This window comes from Centruroides sculpturatus, unplaced genomic scaffold (assembly GCF_000671375.1).
Source record: "Centruroides sculpturatus isolate CEXI.00-Female unplaced genomic scaffold, Cexi_2.0 scaffold1157, whole genome shotgun sequence".
In the NCBI taxonomy this organism is placed as follows: domain Eukaryota; kingdom Metazoa; phylum Arthropoda; class Arachnida; order Scorpiones; family Buthidae; genus Centruroides; species Centruroides sculpturatus.
Window position 1 is genome coordinate 226,219 of NW_019385292.1, and position 25,867 is coordinate 252,085.

A 25,867-nucleotide genomic window follows, 5' to 3' on the forward strand; every position below is an offset into this window, starting at 1 on the left:
AAGTAAAACAGCAAAGCCATTCTTGGGACGAAACTATGTCTCAGAGAGTGCAAGCAATGCGTGTGCAAATTTTACACACATGCCTGTTTGTAGAAACAGTCTCAGTATTTTGTACTTTATTTTGACCCCGTTCTCAGTCCTCTGACTACCTACAAGTCTAGTTTATTTTGTGTGTGCATTGGATTTGGGCACCAAATTGCAACTCCTGACATATACTCCTTCATATCTCTAAAGTGTGCAGCCATTGATGGCAGTGCAGTTTTAGAGATGAGACATAGTCTCATCAAAAAGTTAAATTAGTATAAGAATAAAGCACTGTTTTTTTAATTTCTAATATTTTTTACAAAACCAAACTTAAAAAGCAATGACATTATCATTGTTTTAAAAATATAGAAAAAATAAAAATCTATTGAAACATGAAAAAGAAATAATAATCTTTTAAAAATAAGCACAAAGCAACTATTTAAAAGAAATTTATAAGTTTCATATCACCATCAAGGTAACTTCATCTACTATATATCTACTTCCATATTCAAAAATTTTTAAAAATATTAAAAAACTCCCTAAATAAAATTCTATAGATATGAATTATAGAAAGTAATAGTTGAGGCATTTTTTATTAAAATTTTCTGGAAGTTTTCAATATGATTATATTGAAAAATTAATTTTAAAAATTATTTAATTAAAAATAAAAAAAAATTATTTATTAGAGAATTATATATTTATTTAAAATACAATAGTAAGTAAAAAATTAATAAATCAAGTCAGCTCACCATGTCAATAATAACTTGTAAAAAGAATGGAAGGAATCCAATATATTCTTTTGCTTCTTCATTTATAACATCAAAGGCACTTTGTGTTGCATCTTCTACATTTTCATACTCAACCTCTTCATTATAATTTAAAATTGAACGAGTTGTTGTTTCTATTCTTGAAGCAGTTATCATGTCGTCTTCATCATAAGGTAACATTTCATCTTTAACTGTTTCAATATTTTTTTTCATGTCTATATCAACATTATGCAAATGCTCTTTTGTATCAGACTGAATACTTTCATCTTTTACAGATAACTGATTATAATCATTTTTTAAAGAATAATCATCTGTAATTTTTGGATTAATTGATAATTCAATTGATTTTGCTAACAGATCCTGAGATTCATTGCCTGCATCTAAATTAAAGGTTATATCTTTGTTTAAACCAGATTCATCAGAGTTGTCAATCATTTCTGTACTAGAAGTAAGTGGTGATTCTGAGATAAATACTGTATCCTGAAACTTATCATTTAAATTTTCATCATCTTTATTATTGGAAAGAAATTTTATTTTATCACTTTCTTCCAATAATTTGCTATTTTCTTGATCACTTTGAATGGAATTAGAAATTTTAGAGTCTAGTTTATTGTCTATATCATTTAAATTGGAACTAGATTCTAATGAAGGTTTAGATTCAGACACTGTAGATTCTTTCTTAATAATATTTTGTTTATCTTCTGTTTCAACAGGTATGTTTTGATTTAGGTCTTCATCTGAAGCTGGCTCACTATTTTCAACAGGAATATTTATTTTTATGTCAGAAAGATCATTGTTTTTATCAGGAATAAAAGGCTTTTCTAAAGAATCAGTAATTTTACTATTAATTTCTTTTTTATCAGCTATTAAATTTTCATCATTTATAACATTCTGTTCAAGTTCAGGTTTAGAATGAATTTTTACATCTTCCTCTTTTATCTCTTTCATATTTTTGTCATCTATTGTCTTTTTATTCTTATTTGAATCAAGTTCCAATTTTTTATTAATTTCCAAGTCATTGTTTATATTAGTCACTATTTTAGATGAATCTTCATTGACATTTGCTTTTGTAACTGTATCACTAATTTCTTCTGAAGGTGCAGTTTTAGAATTTTCAATTTTTTTAACACTGCTTATTTCAACAGATTCTTTGTGTAAAGCTGAATCTTTGTTAGTAGCATCTTCATACTTTTTATCTTGATTAAAATTATTATTTAAATTAGTCTTATGATCATCATCAAGAGTATCTTTACCATCACTTTTTATTTCTTTTATATCAACATTAGATCTGATCTGTTCATTTGTTTTGTCTACAGCATTTTCTGAAGGATTGATTTCTTTAATATCATTTTCATCTACTTGCTTTATTTCAGGTTTTAACATATTTAAATCATTTAATGCTTGTTTATTCTCATTAGTTTCATCATTATCATCACTATTATCAATTAAATTTTCTTCTTCCTCCAAATCCTCCTCTTCTTCCTCCTCCTCATTATCAGCATCATCGATATCATGTTTGTTTTCATTTTCAAAATTATTTTCCTCATTACCCATATCCAGCTCACTTTTAGGTTTTTCACTACCAATTGTGGAGAAAACATTTTTAGCAAATGTTACAACTTTTGAAAAGATAGATTGATTATTTGAATTATTAGTTATAAAATTAATATTTGTATCTTCAATGTCTAATTTTTTTGCATTTGTATTAACAAGTATATCAGATTCTAAATTATTGCTGGAATCAGTATTTTCAGAAGGTCTAAGTGAATCTGATACCATTTTATTTTTTATATCATTCGAATCAGTAATAGAAATTTCTTCTGTTTCTTTTTCAATATTTACTTTATCAAGATTAGTAGAAGAAACAGATTCTTTATTGCTTTCAAGTATTTCTTGTGAATTATGATCATTAGCTACTGTTGATTCTTGTTTGTTTTCAACAAAAACATTGGATACTGTATTATCAATGAGAGTTGATTCTTGTTTGTTTTCAATAGAAATGCTAGGAGTAGCATATAAATTTTTTTCAATTGATTCTTGCTGAACGGGTTTGCTTTGATCCAGAATATCTGATGATAAAACTGGATTATTTAAAGAAGGATGCATTTCAGATATTTTAGTTTCAATTATATGACTATCAGATGAATGAGGTGTTTGTGCATCATTAGAAATAGTATTTAATTCTGAAGTAAGCGTGGAAGGATGTAAATGTGGAGAGTTGTATGCATCCACAATAGATGGTGTTTGTTCATTTATGGAATTTGATTCAGATGGTAATGTAGGATTTTCTTCACAAATATGAGTTCCTTCTATCAGTGTACAGCTTTCTTGAACTTCTTTTGTAGACAACAATGATCTGCCTACAATGAAGGATTCTGTTATCATATTTGAATCAAAATTTTGTTTTGCATTTATTACTGAGTTTGTACCTGAATTAAGATCAGAAATACTAGGTGATGATGAAATCTGAGAATGAAATGATTCTTCATTACCAGCCACTGTCGATGAATGTATATTTAGTTCTTGATGAGCATTATTTATTTGTGGTCCGTTGCCTGAAGTACTTGTCTTTTGTTCCGAGTTACTTGGTATTTCATTTTGTCGTTTTGAAATCTTATTATTGATGATGCTGTATCTATTTAAATCTATTTTAAAAAAATTCTTATATTAAAATGTAAATAAACATATTATTTTTGTATTTTTTAAAAAAAGACAGAAATCAAATTTAGAAATAAGTTAAGAAATAAATTTTTCTAATTACTTAGTTTTATAAATTTACACAACATTAAAATCAAATGTATAGATCCATTGAAATTAGAATTTTTAAATATATCTTATTATTTGATTCACATTAATCATTTGATTTCTATGGATAAATATAATTGAATTCTCTGGATTGACTTAAACAATTATGCTGACTGATTAAAAAACTAAACAATCCTGAAATTAGCAATTTGACATTTCTTACTCAGCTTAATTATTTAACTTCAATTACTTAAGATATTATATATCTGTTATGTATCCAAATTAGAAATAACTGACTTGAGTTTTGCTTGCAATTAGTTTATTTAACTTATTCTAGTAAATAAAATTATTTTGTTTAAAATTCTAGCACTTTTCTTTTGTATCTCTGCATGTTGCAGGATGAGTGTTGTGTTCTGATGTTGCACCAGGTTCTCAGATTGTGAGCTGTCAGTATAAACAATTCATTAACTTATTTTAAGCTGAGGATAGTTTTTTAAACTCTTATTATTACAAAATAAATTTAAAAAAGAAATTATATTTATAGTTTTGATATGTTTTTATAAGTATCAAGATTGCATTAAACTTTCAAAAATTGATAAATTCATAACTACACAAATTTCATTTAGCGTGTCAGGCAAGAAAGCAGCATTATATTTATCCATAACAAAAATATAATGAATTATTAATACATTAAAATTTTTCAAACTTATAAAATTTGAAGTAAAAAGAAATTATTTAAAATGTATTTTATGTATTACACACACACACACCCTCAACAGTAATTGTTTCATCTGATGATGATTCTTTAAAGTTTTCTTCTTTTGCTGTAGCTTCTGGACTTTTCAATAATGCATCATCAGGAATATTACTTTTTGAAAATGATGTACTACTACTCACAGTAGATCCTTGTAATACAATATCATCATTTTTAGGATCAGATGAAAGTGGCGTTTTTTCTTCTGGAATTGTTTCATACTTATCTTTTGCTTTATTTGAAACTGGCTTCCAACCAAATTTCTGAAAGAGAAAAAAAGAAATATATATATATATATTAGAATGAAATAATAGTTGTCAAATTTAACACTTAAAATTTATTATTATTTTTAGATTTATCTTTACCTTCTATTAGTTTTAAAAGATATATATATATATATAGATAATCTATATATAGTCAGCTACATTAATATGGTTTCAAAAAGATTAAAATAAAGATCACATTGAAGATAAAAGCTATGTTATTTTCTATTCAGAAAGTAACATAGCTTATAAATAAATATTATAAATAACTTATAAAAATTATTTCATTTATAAAATATATTTTTATAACAACTATATAAACAAAACAATTTTTAAATAAATAAACTCAAACCTCTAAAGGAACTTCAACCAAGTGTCTGTTTAATATTTTTGTTTCTTCTATAAATCTTGTTGGTGCAAAACCTCTCTTTCCACCAATCTGATATAATGAAATTTACATTAGTGCACAGTAAATAATATTTTCAAAATATAATGAAATAGAAAAAATTTCTAAAATTATTTGAAAAATTTTCAAAGAACTTTTTAAAAATAGTACATAAATTATATCATTAAAATTATACAGTATAAATAAATCAAGATAAAATTAATCCATCAATAATTAAATGTTTAGAATTATCAATAAATTTTCTTTCAAAATATAAAAACAGATACTTTCATGCAAACGTAAATACAGTATCTAGAATTAGTTGCAATAAAAGTAGATACTAATATAATTTTTATGTGTTAAATATTAATAGCATGGACAAAGAATCAAATATATTAAATCAAAAGTTTGATTTAATATTTGATTCTTTGTGCATGCTATATTTTGGCTAGACAAGTATCAATAATAATTTAAGTAACTGGCTAGACAAGTATCAATAATAATTTAAGTAACTGGATTACTGGAGTATGCACAGTTGTTATTTACACTAAATTTAATTAATTAATTTTAGAAATATTTAGAGAGGGAAAAAATTTAGAATAAACTTTAAACACACAATGCCTACAAATTGGATAAGCATATTTCTTAGTAAGCATCAAATTGTTTTAAAAAATTTTAGGTTTTTAATAACATAATCCAATACTTATGATTTTTAATCTATAATTTAACTGCAATACTTAGGAACAGACATTTTAAAAATATTTCATAAAAATTTGTGTTGTCTGAAATAGTAAAAATATCAGCCTGTCATTATGAAGGCCAGGATGAAATCAGCGAAGGAATGCCTAGGAATTTTTCATGAGTAGTATGTCCCAAAAACACTAAGTCACATTCCTTGCCACCTGGCTGCCTCCATTACAGGCCTGGCTAAATTCACAACAGATATGATTAAAAGACCTTATTAGTGCCCATAAAGAATAAACAGTAAAAACAAAAATTATGTCATTGAAAAGTATTATAAATTTAATTTCATAAGTAAACAAATTAAATACTTAATAATCTGCCTAAATTGCTTTCATTTGACTAATTAATAATTTAATGACTGAAAAATTTAGTACTTACAGTTAGAAGTCTCACTAATTACTTGTACTTTTAATGATAAAATAATTTGAATTAAATTTTGAAAAATAGTCTAGAGTGTAATTTTAATCTGCAACCCTCATTTAATATGTTGAATACAAAGCTAGTTATGCTGTGTAAACACCAAGTCAGAACTCTTCAGACATTCATTAATTTTACTTTATTACTATATTTATTATCAAATTAATTAATCATTAACTAACCCATTATATTTAATAATTTTCTAAAATTTTTAATCTAGTCACTATTAGTTCATTAACAGATAAAGACTTTATTGAAAGATTGTAAGACAATATTTCTCTAATTCATCATAACATTATCAAAGTATCTGAAATGATGTATTTTAATTAATTTTTATATATTATATTATATTTTTATATCATTTCTCATTGGTTTATTTGGTGTAAACTTTGTGATAATATAATATGTAATGTGAGCTAACTTTTTCATTTTATAAACTTCAGAGAGAAACATTGTTCTTATTTATTTTCATTTCTCTCAACATAAATCACAAACAATTTTTTTCTTTAAATTTCTCCATTTATTTGTTCACAATTAAACTCTCAAAGATGATTTTTATCAAACAAATTAATTGAATATAACTATTTTTATTTATTTACTTTGTTTCACAATGAAGAATTTCAATCATGAGATCTATTTATCTATCTTTCTAGACAGATAAATAAATCTCATGATTGAAATGATGACACAATTTAATTGCACAATTTATAAAAATAATTTCTTCAAAAATTAAATTAAAAGAACATATTTTTCACATAAATCCTTATGATAAAGAAGATATGGATATAATTTTATTATTAGAGAGGTTGCGACCGACGTTTTCATCGCGAAAACGTGTACGTCAGACGTTCAGCGCCACCTTCCTGTAAGCCTAGAAGTTTGACAGTGGGGTTTGGTACGTCGAGCATGATTCCACTGACGTTCCAAACATCACTGTCAAACTTCTAGGCTTACAGGAAGGCGGCGCTGAACGTCTGACGTATACGTTTTCGCGATGAAAATGTCGGCCGCAACCTGTCTATTATTAAAAGTTTCTGTCTTTGATTATTTTAATCTTAAAATTTTGAATTTTGTAAGTCTATATAAATAAAATGAAAAAATAAAATCAGTTTATCAGAACATTTACTGTTAATAACTTAAATTTTATGAAAAATATTTTAAAATAATCATCATAGATCAATTTAGTCAAATTAATTTATAAAATAATGAATTTATTGCTCTTAAAAATATGAAATATTTTCAAAGGTAAAAGATAATTTATAAAAATTTTATAACAAGAAAATGGTAATTATTTAGTATTGAATGATAAAAAAAAAGTAAAATTTTTTCTGTTGTAATCAAAATTCTCTTACATAAATGCCACATTTTATTGACAACAGGTCAGGACAGATTACTTCAAATTCTGCAAAATTTTTTGAACTAGTACCTTAAGGATCTAAATTGTAATGTGGCAGTTAAAAGTTAAGTTAATTTTTACGATTTAAAGCAATTGATATAATATGATATCTGGAACTAACTATATTCATAATGTATTTTTTAATTATTAATATCAGCAATTTAATGTGCATTTTATATATATTTTATAAAGAAATTAAACATAAAAACTACTTTATAATTTAATTACTAAGAGCAATTAAACAAGATATTGAAAATACAATATTTAAATTTTTATTAAAATTTTATGGGCATATCAAAATTTTATTAGAACTTTAATTGATTTATTAAAACTTAAACATAAAAAAAAATGGCTGTTTCAAACATATTTACATTTGAAATTTTAAATTTATAGATCTTTTTAAAAAAGTAATAAAAACTTGTTACTAAGAAATTAATAAAAAGTCTTATGACTGTTACAGGCAGGGCTGTGGAGTCATGTAAAAATCTACCAACTCCAACTCCGACCAGGAGAGGACTTGTTACTGAAAGAGACCTGGAAATTTGGATGTCATCACGTGACCTCAGAATAAAAGATTCAATAAATAGAGTTCTAATAAAGATAGAATGTAGAAACTTTTTATTCTAAAGCTATAAGACTCCTCTAAGTAATATATAAATATGTATTTGATAATTTTTACTTCTCTGGCTGTTATATATAACAGAGGGAAAGTGTAGCACTCGGTCAAAAAATGACCCCTCCCAAATTTTTACATTTCTGGACTCAGGACACCTTGAAATTTTGAGATATACAAAAGATTTGAGGTTTTTTCTATATGTGTGGATGTTAGACTGTGGGGGGCATGATTTTGTTCATCCTGTTTGAAGCCTAATAATTTCTGAGGTCAGAGTGGTCAGAATCGGAGTCAGATGGTTTAACACAAGAGTTAGTTATTAAGTGTCAAAGTGGTTGAACTAAATCATGTTCCCATATGCATTCTAGCATCTTAGGGGAAAACATCTTAACAGGTTTTACTGTACTATTATAAAATGACAAAAAAGCTTACTTTGAGGGTAGAGACGAGTTTTATTTTATTTTTTTTATTTTTTAAATTTTGAACGCTAATAACAAGTAAAATATTCATTAAGAGATATGACACATGACCACTTTATGTCTTCACCCTGTCGACCTTTAATTAAGAACCAAAATTTAATAGTATTAATGCTCCTTTATACGCAAGCTACAGTGCCACATTTTGTTTCTTAAACTTTACCCATTCTGAGATATTGAGATATTCTTTAATATCTCAGAACAGAAAATAAAGAAATTAAACAAATTAGATGCCAACACACGCAATTTTTCCCCTTTTATTGACTTTTTTGAGGGGTTCGGGAGGTCTCCAAATGTGTAGGTTTGTAAAAGAAACTTGGAGGGTCAAATTTGACACGATTCCAATACTTTTCTGTTTTATATACATTACAAGTCGGGAAGTAAAAAGGAGTCAGAGTCGGGCGATTTTTTGACGACTCCGACTAAAACACCAAAACTCCGACTCCACAGCACTGGATATTATAAATATGTTTGAAAACTAAAATTATTAATTAGTTAAAGTTGTTAATTAGGAAAAAAATATCTTTTTAGAATCATTGAATTATCAACTTTTAAAATAAGATGTCTTATTATATAAAAATAATTCATCCTGTTATTAATCTACAATCATAAAACTAAATGACTTCCATAAAGAGGATAAGATAATAGTTATTTTTAATTATTATTCATTAATATAATTAATAATCTGTCACAAAATAATACAAATTTATGAAATTTGTCCTTTAATAAATTTCTTAAATTTTATATTAATAAACTGAAAGAAAATGTTATCAGAAATTAACTATTTTGTTACATAATCAAAATGAAAACCAAAAATGATAAATGGTACAACTACAGTAGCACATTGAACTTCAAATGCTTCAGAGTTTGAATGCTAAATTTGCTTCAGAGTTCAAACTATATGCACAGTGATAAAGGCACTCAAGATGTAAAGATGAGCTGTTGTGCACTTAAACTGTCTCTTGCTCCTGTGTTCGACTCTTTATAAAATTACTCTTATACTTTGGAACCCTGAGGAAAATATAAACTTCCATGGAATGTGGACACCTTGCTCTTCTCCTGATTGACATTTCATGATAAACAAGAATGGTAGTGAGGCTGTATGCCATAATTTTAAGTTATTATAAAATATTCTAGATTGTTGTTTCTGTCCTTGATTCTTATCATTTCCTGTTTCTAGAACTTTCTCCTGCCCTTTATTTCTATTTCATTCAGTTGTTGATTGACATTCTGAAAATGTCCTGTGGGAAGAGTAAATGTCCAAGGGCCCAAATGTGTAAGTAACAGTTTTTCGCAGAAGGGAGAGGAGAGCACAAATGAGAGGGAGATGGTGGAGAGAGAAGGTCAATCTGGACCATAGTGAAAAACCTAGGAGTTTCCCCCGAAGGCTTCATGCCACTAGAGTACTAAGGCTTAACACGATTGTTGAAGACAATCTCCATTATCCCTAGAAAAAAAGGCATATGATAACCTCCCCAAAAGGAAGGACTAAATCCCACCAAGAATCAACTAAAATAGTCATCTCAGAAACAAAAGAATCAACTGAGTATGGGTACCACTTTCCTTTCTCTATCTATCTTAATTTCCCATTCCACATCTTTAGGCATAAGTTAGTTTTAAGCTAGTTTTAAAAAGTAAATTCTTGTAATAAATATTGCATTCTTTTTTTGTTATTGTAAAAGTGAAAACCTCTTTGATTGTCATGCAGGTCANGAGTTAAAACTAGTTTTAGCTAGACAAAACGGGTTGTAACAAAGACATTCAGTATAAACTAGTTTCAACTAGACAAAACGGGTTTTAACAAAGACATTTAGTATAAACTAGTTTCAACTAGACAAAACGGGTTTTAACAAAGACATTTAGTATAAACTAGTTTCAACTAGTTAAAACGCGTTCTAACTAAAAACGGGTTTTGACTGTAACATATACATTACAAGTTGGGAAGTAAAAAGGAGTCGGAGTCGGTGGATTTTTTTGACGACTCCGACTCCAGCTAAAACACCAAAACTCCACGACTCTGACTCCATAGCCCTGGTTACAGGTGATACAATATTTCATCTTCAGAGTAAAATATAAAGAATCATAGTACTATACTATAAGAACTAAAAAAATTTAGTAATTAAGAAAATGCATACTTAATATAGCTTGTTTAGCTTCATTTATAATATATACCCAATGGAGTAATAAGCAAAATTATTTATGAAGTATGACTAAAACTTAAATGATAATATAAAATCATATATTAACAGTGTCATATAATAATCTGAAATTAATGCTAAAATTGGTAAATAGTTATTAATTCATATTACTGTTCATTGATTCATATTATTTTACACTCAAAATTCAGTGCTATTCTATTAGTTCAATATTGATTATTTTAATATTAATGAAATAATTATTGGATTAATTGTCATAAATTAGATTGAACAGAAATATGTACAGGGTGAACCAAAAGTAGGTGGACAGTAAAATAGTAACATTTATTAAGATTACATATACAATTATATTTACTAATACAATACAATTTTATCAATGCAGGTGCTCAAATTGCTGTCCATCACACTTTACACAGCTTTGAAGTCTACATTTCACACAACTTTCATTTTATATTAATTTCTTGAAATGCATCTCTGATGTAATTTTTCAACCATAACCATAACAAAGTTAAATATACACCATTGTTATAGTATAATCGTAACACAAATCCTATGCCACCTACTTTTGGTTCACTTTGTATATAAACATCTCAGAGCCTGATGTTATTAATCAAAGCCAAAAGATTGCCATAACGAACCAGGCTATTTTTCCATTACTATTAATAATTAAATTCTAAGTAATTTGGTAATAGAACGTTAGACACAATTTCTTATTAAATTTAACAATTATAATTAAATTAATATTTATTAAAAAATTTAGAATATTCTAAAAGAAAAGAATTAGCCTGGAGTGGTACTTGAATATGCAACTCCTGCTTTTTTTAAATTTAATTATTAATAGTAACAGAAAAATAGCCCAATTCATTATGATAATCATTTGACTTTGATTAATAACATTGGACTTTGAGATGTTTATATACATATAAACACCATGCTGGATTGCATGGCACTCAGCATGCTATAGCCGGCTGAGTGCCATAGTGGGTGATTAAAGACCAGGGTGTAGGAGTCATTGCCAGTAAGCACTGAGTAACTGTGGATGGTTATATCTTAAATTAAATATGTTTGGAAGTGAAGGATTACATGGAGGTAGCATAACTGGAAAATGCATCTGCATGGTAAGTGGGAGTTAGGGGTTCGAGTTCTACTCCAATAAATAAATATTAATTTAATAATAATTATTAAATTTAATTATTAATAATAGTGGAAAAATATCCTGATTCATTATGACAATTGTTTGGCTCTGATTGAACAGAAATTAATAATTTATAATAAATTAACAGCATTGCCATGTATTACTAATTTATAGAATTTAAACAAATTTTATCAATTTATTTAGAAAATAACTAGAGAAAAATATTCTCTCAGAGTAAGATTCAGACTTCATTATTACTCAGTTGCATCTGTAAGCTGAGTTGGAAAATAGAGATTGTGGACATAAAATTTCCTCCAGCTAGCTTGGCAAGGCAAACTTCAATGCCATGACAAAAACATTTATATTCTCAAAAAGATTAAACTTCATACTTATATTTGGTTTAATTGCCTGTGGCTTTAATTACAGTATCTGTCAAAGCTTATCTGTCTATATACTCAGATAGTTTAGATTCTGAAACACTAACTCATCCAGTTTTGATGCAAAGTTTGTTCCAGAACAGCCAAATTTGTTGGTAAATCATGACATCTAAATAAGTATTCTAGTGCATCCAAAGACGTTCAATTTATATTCGAAATCTGTGGAGCAACCTCTCGCACAACTCCTGGAAAGATAAATCAACACAAAAAAACCTTTTTTAATAACCCAGTATGAACAAATTTAAACAAAACGAACATTTTTGACCATAAACTTTCCTCCAAACTTTCTGTTTGCTTTTAAATTTGTTCATACTGGGATATTAAAAAAGGTTTTTTTTTTTTTTTTGTGTTGGAATCTGTGGAGACTAACCATTTGCATAAAGTTAGAGATGATCCTCAAACCAACTCATTACAGTATGAGCAATAATGGACATGGACCTCATTCTGGTAGCTCTGCAGTGGTTCAGGACATTATTAGCAAGGTTGCGGCCAAAGTTTTCATCTTTAAAATGTGAACATCGTTTACAAGATAGCTGTGCTCAACATTCAAGGTTCACATTTTAGAGATGAAAACTTCAGCCGCAACCCCACTATTGTCCTGAAACACTGCAGAGCTATCAGAATAGAAATGGTAAATTGCAGAAAGCATGTTGTCATCCAACATTTTAATGTAGTCCTAAAACTTCATGGTTTGTTTAACAGCAATCAGTGGACCCAAACCAGACCAGAAAAAAAATACCTCAAACAATTAAAGATCATTAAGAAGTTTTGAACTGTTCCTTGGATACAAGCTTGATCAAGTGCTTCATAGAGTTCTTTGCATACATATTGGTGACTACCACAGCAAAATCTGGTGAATATTGATTTAATCACTAAAGAGATGCTCTTACCAATCAGCACAGTCTCCGAGTTTGTTGGTAAACTGTATTTTTCTTTTCTTTTCTTTTTTCAGGTGAAATGAGTGGTTCGTAATGAAGGAAACAACTACGAAGATACATATTCAATAACTCCTGTTGAAAAGTTCTCATGGATATGTTGTAGCCCATCTGGTTAAAGAGTATCACAAATTCATTCTTTCAAATGTTTTGTTTCACTTAACATGCTTTAAAGTTCTATCATGCTCATCCAATATATTTTTTTGCCATATTTAGAGTAAATTGCAGGTGGTTTTTCATGTTGATGCCATTCGTTCCAGATTCTTTTGCTTTATCTGATAAATTTCAAATCTCAAACTAATATTTTTAAATGTCATATTAATTTATTGCAGTGCAACAATATCACCACAATTGAAATCTGATACAACCTTGAATTTTCAATAAACAATTTTCAAAAGGAATTAATACTAGTGAACAGTCACATCATAAATGTGTTCAATGATAGTTTATGATTATGTTATGTCTACTTAAATGAGATTTAAAACATTAGAGGGTGACATTAAAGAGGAGAATAATGCAAAAGTTAAAATGAGTTTGATCCAAATTTTTTGTCATGACATTGTATATGACTTTAACATCATTTTAAAAACTTATATCTGAAGAGCATTCTAACTTTCAATAATATAACCAAACATGTCTGACAGCTTTTTGTAAAAGTTTACTGAACAGATTTTTTAAAGAAATATTTTTAAAGTGCATAAAATTCATCTAAATTTTCTAATTATTAATACATGATAATTTTGCTTAGCTCAGTACAAATTATTAGTTGTTTTTACTTCCTATAATGAATATAACTTAATAAGAAAATTTGCTAATATAAATATATTAATAGTAAAATTTTTTAATATATAGGAAATTCTGTATGTATCCTGAACACCAATTATTATAACTGATGTTTCAGAATTTTAATATCCAATTAAAATATACTCTAAATTGCTAAAAAAACTGGAATATCTGTTTAATATCTGGTAGGTCCACCTCTAAATTTTAGAACTGCAGAAATATGACAGGGCATGGACTCCATGAGCTTTCTGTAGTAGTCTTTTGACAATGAACACCATGCCTCCTGAAGAACAATTCACAATTCCATAATAGTTACAGGTGGTAGATATCTGCTCTGAATGAAAAGATGCTGTATATGGCATCCCAGATATGCTTTCTTGTTCACCAGATTCATATCTGACAAATAAGGAGTCTAATTCACAATTGCAAACTTGAATGAATGTTCTAAAAACCATAATTTAGTGACTGCAGATCTGTGTCCTGTTGGAAGAGACCAAGACTGTCAGAGTGAACACATGACATGAATGAGCACAACACATTTGAAAAGAAACTAATGTTCACTAGTCAAAGGCCTTTGTGGATATAAGAGGGTCCTAGTTCAGCCCATACCATTACCAAACTGCCACAATCCTGTACAGTCCCTTGTTAATATGATGGATTCCTTGATTCATGGGGTTTTCTCTACATGCAAACTCTTCCATCTATCTGAATTAGCTGGAAGCATGACTTATCAGATCAAGCTACTAGTTTCCAGTCTTCAGTGGTGGTGGTCTTGAGACCAGACGAGGTGAAGAATTCTGTCATAAGGTAAGCAAAATGACACTCAGGTTGGGAATTGGCAATTAAAGACTAAATCATGCAGGAAATATTGTACAGTTCTTACACTGAAGTCAATAGAGGCTCTAGCATCAAACAATGACGTTATTAGTCTTGAATTTCTGTAAGTTTGATATTTTACCAGAATTCTTGTATTCAAAGTACACCCTTGAAATGGTTGAACTTGAAAATCCAAACTTTGTATATCTGAAAAGCTATAATCTATTTCACAAGCACTTCTATCATACCATACTGAAATTCTCCTAATTCATGATAACCTGCCATTCCCCCTGCACAATCACACTGTTTATGCTTCCACAGATGTGCACTTTGCATACGGATGAAAACAGTTATTAAAAAGGGAATTCTGCTTAAGGTGTCTGAATAGATTTGACTATCTCACTTCAATGTAAAAAATAATAATGCTTAATAAAACATGTTGGCTTGCTGAAATAAGCAGTGTTTTTATTTATTTATTACAATTGTTTAAATCTATCAATTTTAAAAATCAAGAGGCACAAAAACAGTTCGTAATATTAACTCATACATACTATTACTAATACTTAACACATATTACTAAATAATATTAATACTAATAATAATAAAATTCATAATATTAACTATCATCTTTGATTTTCAAAAATTTTTATTTTAATGATCAATAAAATATAACTCACAAATACTGTATATATTATCAAATTTTACGTCTTAGCACATAATTAAAATTTATAGATTTTTATCATTAATGATTATTTTTTATTTAATAAAAATAAATCATTTTTAATAATAAATATAAATCTGCTGTTTATAGAAAATCGACTAACTTCACATGTGCATTAAAAATATTTGTGGAATGAATCAAATCATTCTTTTTCAAAATATTCCATTCATCTATTTAATACTATAGTAATAAAGCATTTAATTCTTTATTTTTCTTTAATTTTGAAAAATAATAATTTCTTTATTTCTCTTTATTGATATGAATTCATATAATAAAAATTTATAATTTAACAACATAGGTAAAATGAACAAATATAATATTTAAATAAAAAATAAATATGAATTGAAATTTTNGAGAGGTAATTTTTTGAAAAATCTAAATTCATATTTATTTTTTCATCAAATGCAGTTTTTAATCTATGAAATACTATTCACTAATAATCTAAAAAAATGTGCTGAATTATTACATAAGGAGTAATACAATCAATCCAGAACATGAGCACAATTTGTAGAGTACAGCACTTAATTTGTATCCCCTATATATCTATCTTTTATGATGAATGACCCTAACCTTGCTCTTCTTACTTTTCTTTCTATGACTCTGAATGCTGATATCAGGATCCACCTCACAAGCATATCCTAATATCAGCATCTATATTGATAGTTCAAAATCAGTGGTGGCATCAGAATAAGTATTTGCATCTTCTTATGTCCTTTCAAAGTTCATCCCAAAACACACTTTGATGTTTCATCTAAATCTACAATCTATATTTTTCAGACTGGAATTGCTGCTGTATATACAGCTGTTGAATGGGCTCTGACTAGAAAACAAAATCAGGACAACACAAAAAGTACTTTCATTCATAGTCTGCAAATCATGCTGAGTGCAATCCCTAATAATATACATTTCTTTCATGACCCAGGACAGAGAGATTGTGGAGAATGAAATAGTAGACACTGCTGCCAAACAGGCTGCCTCAGACCTTTGCTTACCCATCAATGTACAGTACAATCTTATATGAAAAATGACATAAATCGCCACCTTCTAGACAAATGGGACCATTTCCTCCTCACTTCTAAAAAGAGTAATAGTAGTTCCTCCAATGCTAAATAGCATACTTAGCAGCAATTATCATCCATCAATTTTGATCCTTCAAAAAGGGCTTCAGCTTCCTCCCATGTCACATTGAGCATCTTCAAATCTTGGAGAAAAGTTCTACATAAGTATTCCTGGGGTGTCTGCATGGTCGTTTGGCAGCAGGGGGAATCCGTTACATGGCTGTCTTAGGTATCCTATTATTCTCCATACGAAAAATGTGGCCAGCTAATCAGACTCCTCTACAGGCGACAATGTTATGAAGTTTACATATCTCACTCCTTCAAAGGACCTCTTCATTGGTGATATGATCTAAATATCGGAATAGCTTTAGGATTTGTCATAAGCATCTCTGTTGGACAACATCTAAAAAATAAAAGTGACCAAAATGCACCAAGTGACCTTCCTATTTGAAAATATCTACAGTCATCTTTAGACTCTCTCCTTTTCCATCACAAACTTTGACCAGCCATGGAAACTTCTGAACGTATACCTAGTGTTTTAAAACATGGCACACACATCTTTTGCTTATGTGACACAAGACAAATTAAAACTGTCAAGCATGCACTTTACTTTACAACTGTCCAATTTTTTCTTATGAATGTCTATAGTTGAATCTAGAGATGATTTGCCTTCAATCTCATCTGTCTTCATGAACTATTACTGCAGAAATTATTCTTGGACTCATTCTTACATTTCATCAAGTATCTCAATCTCTGAAAAAACAAGCTTATGCTTCTTTATTAATTTAACTCCAGCTCAGTTACTATGCTATTATTGCCTATGAGCTGTTTTCTCATAGATATTTTTTTCCTGTATATTATTATTTTTTATAATTGTTCACTATGCACACTTGTGAGTGGAGCACAAATAAGTTATTCCTATTCTTATATTCTGTATAATATATGAATTGTTTGAGATTTAAATAATCAATTTAAACAAATAATCTTAATTTAAATTTTCAAAATTCACATTATTAATATTTCTATGGCCTATGTAGAATTCTAATATTGTAATATTAGTAGTAATATTCATAGAATTGTAAGCAAGGAACCAACACAGGAAGAATGTGAAAAAACCTGTTTAAAAAGTAGAGTTGAAATAATTGATACCAATTTATCTTAATTAAAATCAGGTTTTTTTCTTTTTTTTTTAAAATCAATTCATTGGATATTTCAAGCAGTAAAAAACAATTTTTGTAAAATCTTTCTTTGAATGCTTGAGAAAAAAATTTTTATTGTAAAAATAATTTAAATTGATGTATTGAAACCTTAATTTTGAGTGGAGCACAAATAAGTTATTCCTATTCCTATATTCTGTATAATATATGAATTGTTTGAGATTTAAATAATCAATTTAAATCAATTCATTGGAAAATTGAAACCTGAAAATTTAATTATAGAGTTTAATTTAATAAATTTCTGTGAAGATCATTTTCCAATATCATTACCGCTGTTAAATAGTACTTTTCATCATCTATTAATCTTCCATAAATTTTTAAATTCTTGTTAGGTGATAATGATAAAATTTCAGGCCTTGGACTAGGATACATATTTACTGTTCTACCTTCTGCAATTATACCTGTAACATACAATTTAAATAATGTATTAACAAATTTACATTGCTTTTTGAATTATAAAATAATAAATTACAAAATATATATTCTAATAAATTCATATTTAGGTCATTATTTCTAAAATGCAATGTATTAAATTCTTAAATAAATGCATAGAAAAACTGTAGATATTTTGTATTTCTACTAAGTTGCAATAATATTTTATTAATTTCAATGAATTATCAACTATCAATCTTATTAAAAAGTTAAGACGTTATTTAATATCAATAATCATTTACTATTTTTATATAACGACAGAAAAATTTCACAATTAAGAAATATACATTTGAATAACAAAATAGTTAACAGATAGATCAAAACAAATATATTGAATTATCTCTTCTATGAAATAAGGATAAAATATATTGTCCTTTATGTTTTATCTTTACAAAATTTTTGAAAGATCATGAAAATTCTAGGTTTTCATGCACAAAAAAATAAAATAAATTATGTTGTAGAGTTAGACAAATATGCACATTTGTATATTCTATGGCTATGCAATAAATACAATATTAGATCCAGTAGCATATTATGGATGTCACAACATTTCAAGAAAAACTAATTCATATTGTCAATATTCAAATTATATTAAATATGAAATTGTATTAAATAAATATAAATTAAATTTTTACACACAAAAATTAATATTCTAATCATATATCAAATTTAAAATACCAATAAAGTTTGTAATTCATTTTCATTTTTGGAGGTTATCATCTTAATTTTCGAGAGTGTTTAGTTTTTTCTTAAGTTAAATATTATTATGTAGTGTTACCCCTCATATAACACAGCAGATACATTCCAAAAAAGTGCTGTGTGATGTGAATCTGTGCTATATGTGCTATAAAATGTCACAGAGCAAAATTCATAAATTTCATTTATATTATTATAATAAAATTTCATATAATTAAAACTTCTTCTTTCTTTTCTCTATAAACCTTACTTAATTTTTGTTCATTAAAACCATAATAAGTATTAAGTTACATATGAATATTGCTTTACACAGTGGTCATTTAACATTATGGATACAATAGTAGTCTAAAACAGCTTGGTATTTTAAATTAGTGGCTTGTTCTTAACGGTTTTATCAAAAATTTTAATTTGAATAATGTGTGATCTGTTCTCATAACATTTCTGTTCGATCTTTTAAAAAATCTTTATTCGCCTGATGATGGCAAATATAAGTTTGCCGAAAACAATAGCAGTCTTTTAACAAGTTTTTAAATTATGAAATCTGGATGTATTTGAATTAAAAAATTCTCAGAACTATTTTAAACTGTAAGTAGTGATACCATTACTGTTTAGAAATAGGAATAGTGTATGATGATATGCACTGAACTTTATTTAGAATTAGCACTGAAGAGGGAATGATGATATACATTGTTCTAAAACGCATTTGTAACAATTAATTAAATGAATAAAGTCATTGTCATTGAAAATCTTTGGATGTTAGAAGTTCTGTAATGAAATACTCAAACTTACTTGTAAGGTTTACAGAGAAAAGATAGATAAAATTTCAGCACCATTATCCATATAATAGTAAAACTTTTTTCTGTATTTGAATTAATTCAATTACTTGCTTAAATTTAGAAGTTTTTATCAAATAAAATATTTTCAAAACAAGTAGTTTATCCTAGGATCTGATTCTTACTATTAAAAACTGACTTTAAAATTTCTGTAGAAAATGTAAAAACTTGGGAAACTTATTTATCATCATTTGGGCACTATCTGATTTTTTGAAATAATGAATAATTAATTTTCTTATCATGTTAAAATCTTTAACAAAACTAAATTGTTATAAAAATATATGAATTATTTTGAACCTAAACATTTTCATCTATGTATTGTCTTTCTGTTAATTAATTTTCATAATCATCATAATATTAAAATAGAGGTAACCCCTGTATAACACGGCACTTCTATAGCATGGATTCACTCTAACACGGTTCGAGAATTGGGAACATCCCCCGTATAACACGGTGTTTTTATAGCATGGGTTCACTCTAACATGGTTCGGGAATTGGGTAAAACCTTTGTACGACATGAAATGTAATAAAGGGTGCTTTCTTTTATACTCCTGCGTAACTCTGAGTGAGCATTCTAATTGTTTTCATGGCTACTTTGAGTGCTCTTTCAACAATAATCCATTTAATGGTTCAATTTTACAATTGGGACCCTTCTTTTGCCTCTAAAAGCTCATTTTAGAATTATAGATTCCTTCATCACGATACTATCGATAGTGCGGGCGCCGCCATCTTTCTTTCACTGTTGTTCCTAAATGCCTACAAACAGCAGTGCACTCCTGTTGCAGAGCGACCGCTATTAACGAATGCACCCAAAAACTGTTACCAGTTGATGATGCTCATGCTGAGATCATCATATAGGATGAATAATCCTCTGATAAAATATTTACTTAAATAATAAATAAGTATTTTACCTATGAAAAAAATGAATAATAAATCTGATTTAAATAAGGATTTAACAGCATGTTTTTTAATTTTTGGAACCTAACCCCCTTTTTTACACTAGTTCTTTGTTTCGTATAACATGGATTTGCAAAACACGGCAATTTTTTGGAACGTAACTCCCATATTATACGGGGGTTACCTGTATGTCATAAAAATGTAATTAATTTATGACATTTATAGATTCATGTCAACATTTGGTAATTTAAAATAGCAGCTAGCAGGCCTGGGAGTGCCATTTATCCTCTGAAAAAGTGAGAAAAGTGAGTTGAAATACAGAAAAAGTGAGTAAAAAGTGAGTGCAATACAGGTAGCCCTCGGTTTACGCCAGCTCAATTTACGCCCATTCACAATAACGCCGCTGCGCAATTTGCCATTTCGCAGTGTAATTCCCCAATTTTCCCTATGCTAGACTGATTTTCATTTCAGTGTTGACGTATTTACCGAGCCACGACATTGTATATTCGTTAAAACAAAGATTTTTATTGAATATATTTATTTTTTCTGTTTAATATTATTGGGTATGTATACATTTGCATTAAATTAATATTAAAATACTAAACATTTAGGTATAATTATTAGGTTAATCGTCAAGTTATTAAACTTAATAGTCCAATAAATGGTGTCCGAATCCATAGTGCCAATGAATGTATCCCGTATCAGATTGTTCAGGAAAACACTTTACGACGCGGTAGCACTTCTGGCGATCACAAATTATCGTTAGTGAGACAAATCTACGGGTGTGACTATGCAGACGCAAGCGAGCGAATTTTCCAAGCGAATGAGAATATGTGGCAAGAAGAGGCGAGATGTGATAAATATCAAAATCCGTCAGATATGTGCGAGAACCAGAAATTCGCTCTCGCCAGCGTTATTTCTCGCTTCTCGTTTGTGCATGGTTTTCCTTTGTGAAAACTAAATCGCTCGCATCCTCTCGCTCACTCTAAATTCGCGTCTGCATAGTCGCACCCTATTTCTCATCGGCCAGATGATATCTATCTCTTCTTAGCCACCTTCAATTTTCCCGCTCAAACTGACCTTATATATGGGCTACGGCAACCAGTACAGACCAATCCGCTTGTCTGTAGCTCTACGTCGGATTAATGTATCCTTTCAACTATGGAAAGTTTGATGGATGAACTTTGTGAGTTACACAATGATTGGGAGAGAAGTGCAAATGTAAAAAGGAGCATCATATTCGACCATATTCCAAAATTCTCAATGAAAAAAAACAAAAATGTAAACAATTAAAGATGGTCTTTAAGCCTCTGTTTTAAAAGTCTCATAGTGGCACCAACGTAAACGAGATCTGAATTAAAACAGTGGTCACTTAAAGGAATAGAATACACTCCTGTACTATTGTTACGGTTTCCTTTCTTCTTATCATTTTGTAGAATTCTATAAATCGTAGGATTACAATGATAAATTATTCTTAAATTATTCTTGTGAGCTAATTTTTTAATCATCGAGTGTAGGAAAGGTTATTAAAGATGAATACTTCTTTCCAAAAAATGTACGAGATCCGAAACTAAAATTTTTTAATAAAAACATTTCACTTTATTTTATGATAAAATACGTTTTAAAAATTAAACTTATATGTATTTTGCATTATATTGTATTAATAAACAAAATTATTTGCTTATTTTTCACTTATGTAGATCCTAACACTATACCTCACTGTAAATATGGGTTCATTTTACGCTGATTTCATTTGTGCCGGATTTTGTAGGAATGGAACTGCGGTGTAAACTGAGAGCTACCTGTAGTGACAAAACAAAGTGAAAACATGGAAAGAAAACTCAGCAAAATAGCAGTAAAAGTTTTTTATTTTTATTGTTATGGTTAAATACATTTTAAAACTTTTTGTATATACTGTAATATTTCCAGTAAACCATGAATACTTAATAAGTCTTTGGCTTCTTCTGTAAATAATCAGTCAAGAAAGATGATGTTCTTTTATTAAGATTTTTCTGAATGTTTTCAACTTCCTTCTTTTTTGCTTCCTCTTGCTTTTGAACACTTTTAACACTAGCAAGCATGACATGTGCTGCCCGTATTTCATTCATATTCTTGCTATTAATGGCCTTCTCCAGTTTTTTGTTTGCTGCTTCTAACAAAACCTGGCCTGTCTCGTGTATTTCACTTCTACTTTTTTCTGTTTTAAACTCTGCTGCAGTGCCATAATCTTTTCCTTGACATGAATAGCTCTCTTTTGATGTTCTTCAAAATTTTTCTGTGCTTCCTCTTCTGCTCTTTTTTTCTGTTTCTGTAAACTACTTTTCTTGCGAATTCCCAGTATATCTTCCTTAAAAAGTCGTAACACTTTTTGATTAACATTAGGACCATCTGATCCTATCATCAAAAGTTTGTGTAGTGACAGGTTGGCATCATCGATAGCTTTGATAATGTATGTATGCAATGTTTCTGCATCTGCCCGTCCAAGAAAGCATGTATTTAGGTGTCTGCAGACAACTTGTTCTTTTTGCTCAGACCAAAATCTAATCATTATCTGTAACTCTTTCTTACTTTCCACATTGATGGTTTCATAATAAGTAACTGTAAAAAATGAAGAGTGGATTTCTTCTAGCATTTTTTTTTTGGAAGTAGGGAGCCAATGCTTCAGTTATTAAATAGCGCAATTTCTTCTCACTCATTGATATTCCTTCAGGAAGTTTAGTTTTTGGAAGCATTGCTTGTAGTGTTGGAACCATATTATTAGAAGCAGCAAATGAGAAATTACTACATATTGTTTTCATGGCCCATATCAGTTCTGCATGGTATGCAACATCTCTTGGATTATATAAACTCACAGTTGCCAATCCTTCTCCAGTCCCATTATCAGTATTACTTGGAATTTCAGCATTTTTTGATGGGCCTGCAAAACTATCACCTGGTGCAACCAATGTCAGGTGTAACTGTCTTGGACCATAAGCACAGGTAAATTTTTGTCTGTGTTTGACAGTACCTCCATGATCAAAAAGTGCTTGGAAACCTTTTTTTACTTGTATTATGCAATTACATACTTTGCAAAATACATCAGTGTCTGAACGTACAGTTGCCCATAATCCTACTGTACAATCTGCCTTGTCCTTTTGTTTCAACCAATCAGTTCGGAATTTGCACTTTGGTAGCGTCATATTGAGTGGATTCAAACCATTACATCTATATTCTAACTTGGAACCTGCTATAAACCAACAGTTTGTCGGTATCATTCCGCTAGAGATTTTTATTGGTCGATCACAATCGAAAGAGAGTAAACACGTGTTGACCACGTGATCGGTCACTTCTCTGCACGTGTTAAAAATAGAACAGAATAAAAAAATTACCAATAAAATAAAGCAATACTTAGAAAATTACTTTTTGCATGTTTTACCAATTCTATTTGATCATTTAAATATATATAATTTGTCAAAAATTAACATTAAATGTAAATTATTTAGATCTACACAAACTATATTTACAATTGAATAGTTTAACGTATTTCAAAATTTTATTTGTATATAAATTTTCCATTTTTGTAATGTGATTATTATATTAATTTGAAATAAAATTAACAACTCTTATTACGAACAAAATCAAACGATAATAAGCAGAAAACGAAACTTTTATGAGCACGATCGGAAACTGTTTATTTTTTAAAATGCTTCGAGATTGATTTAAAAATAAATTAATAAATCCGAAATAAACAGATTTCAAATAGAATAAGTAAAATAATATTTTATTAATGATTTCATAAATAACGAGGAACTTTTTCCTGCAGATGTTCCCTCACCGCCGAAACCGAAACTAACCCTTTACAAATAAGTGCTATAAATAGACTCTCAACTCTGCCTGCATGAAATATAGACCTAACCAAATTAATCAAGATCGACAAGTACTTTATCCGCACCTTCCCAAATAATATGTTTCAATTGATTTGACTTCAATTTTAATTTACATTAATTAATTTTGATTTTATTTTTAATTTTAGCTACGGTTTCGGTTTTTGTTTCGATATAAAGAACAGTTTTAAAATTTTAATTTAATTTTAAATTTAAGTTAAATATTTTTAAATTTAATTATTATTTTTTGTTTTAATTAAGGCTGTGTACACACTAGGCGTTTTTAAACGCGCGTTAGCTCGGCTTTCGACGAGCGTTAATAGAGCGTACGCACTGGCTCAGCTTGGAAATGGACGTGAAAGTAATTGCTTGTGTGCCCCTCCTCCATCGTCGCTATAAAAGACGATGGCAGAGGCAAAGAGAATTTTGGGTGCACCCAATATTACGAGATAGACTGACACATGGAATGTTCGCGACGTTGTATCCAAAACTAAGACAAAATGAACCCAAGTTTTTTAATTCTTTTAAAATATCTATAAAATCATTTGACAATGGTTGGTCTCTTTTAGATTTCATCAATAAATAGATCAGTATCGAAATGATCGTTCTCCATTTCGGCCAACGTACGTCCACTCTACCCGAAAACGCGCGATCGAATGTACAGTAACATGGCAGCACATATATCTCAAAGCGCTCGGCTGACGCCCGCAAAACGCGCGTTTTAACAAAAATCTATCAACGCGCGTTTGACGCGCGCTTGGCCAAAAGCGCGCGTTTGAGTGTGTACGCCTATGTAGAACTCTTGGTTCTTTAAAACGCGCGTTTAAAAACGCCTAGTGTGTACACAGCCTTACTGACTACCTAGTTACGTATAAATACAGACGATAACTTAACAACACTGAGCGGCAGTTGCGATTTTGAGTCCCCCTCGGGCGGAGTATTTTTTCCATAAAATTCTAGTCCGATAGTTCGATAATACGGCAGATCGTCTGGCTTTAAAATTATTTTTGATTGGTCCCACATCTTCCTAATTTTTAAGCACGTGGAAATGACCAAAAAAGTGAGAAAAGTGAGGATAGTTCAGAAAAGTGAGTACAAGTGAGAAAAGTGAGCGACTCCGAGGCCTGAGCTAGCCAATTTCATATTCAAGTTTATAAAAATTGATAAAATTGTTGCTCGAAACATCCAAAACTTCAATCTTTACTAGATAATTATTAATTGTTTAATTTAAAGTATTCATTATTATAAAGAATTCAATAGTTCATAAAACAACATAAAATTTTATACTAATGAAGTTTTTTCAT

The 25,867-nt window shown here is 28.8% G+C and overlaps 1 protein-coding gene and 1 pseudogene across 1 annotated transcript in view; both read right to left on the bottom strand.

Annotated features, from left to right (window-relative positions):
* LOC111637262 (TNF receptor-associated factor family protein DDB_G0272098-like) overlaps positions 1–25,867 on the bottom strand; it is a 30,779-nt gene that overhangs the window by 1,116 nt on the left and 3,796 nt on the right. Inside the window, exons 2-6 of the mRNA XM_023382715.1 lie at positions 18,113–18,243; positions 4,906–4,992; positions 4,307–4,553; positions 3,221–3,436; positions 774–3,151 (exon numbers count right to left, since the gene is read on the bottom strand). Of these exons, the coding sequence (XP_023238483.1) occupies positions 774–3,151; positions 3,221–3,436; positions 4,307–4,553; positions 4,906–4,992; positions 18,113–18,243 (3,059 nt within the window). The remainder of the gene's footprint in view (positions 1–773; positions 3,152–3,220; positions 3,437–4,306; positions 4,554–4,905; positions 4,993–18,112; positions 18,244–25,867) is intronic.
* On the bottom strand, positions 21,451–25,033 carry LOC111637259 (annotated as a pseudogene).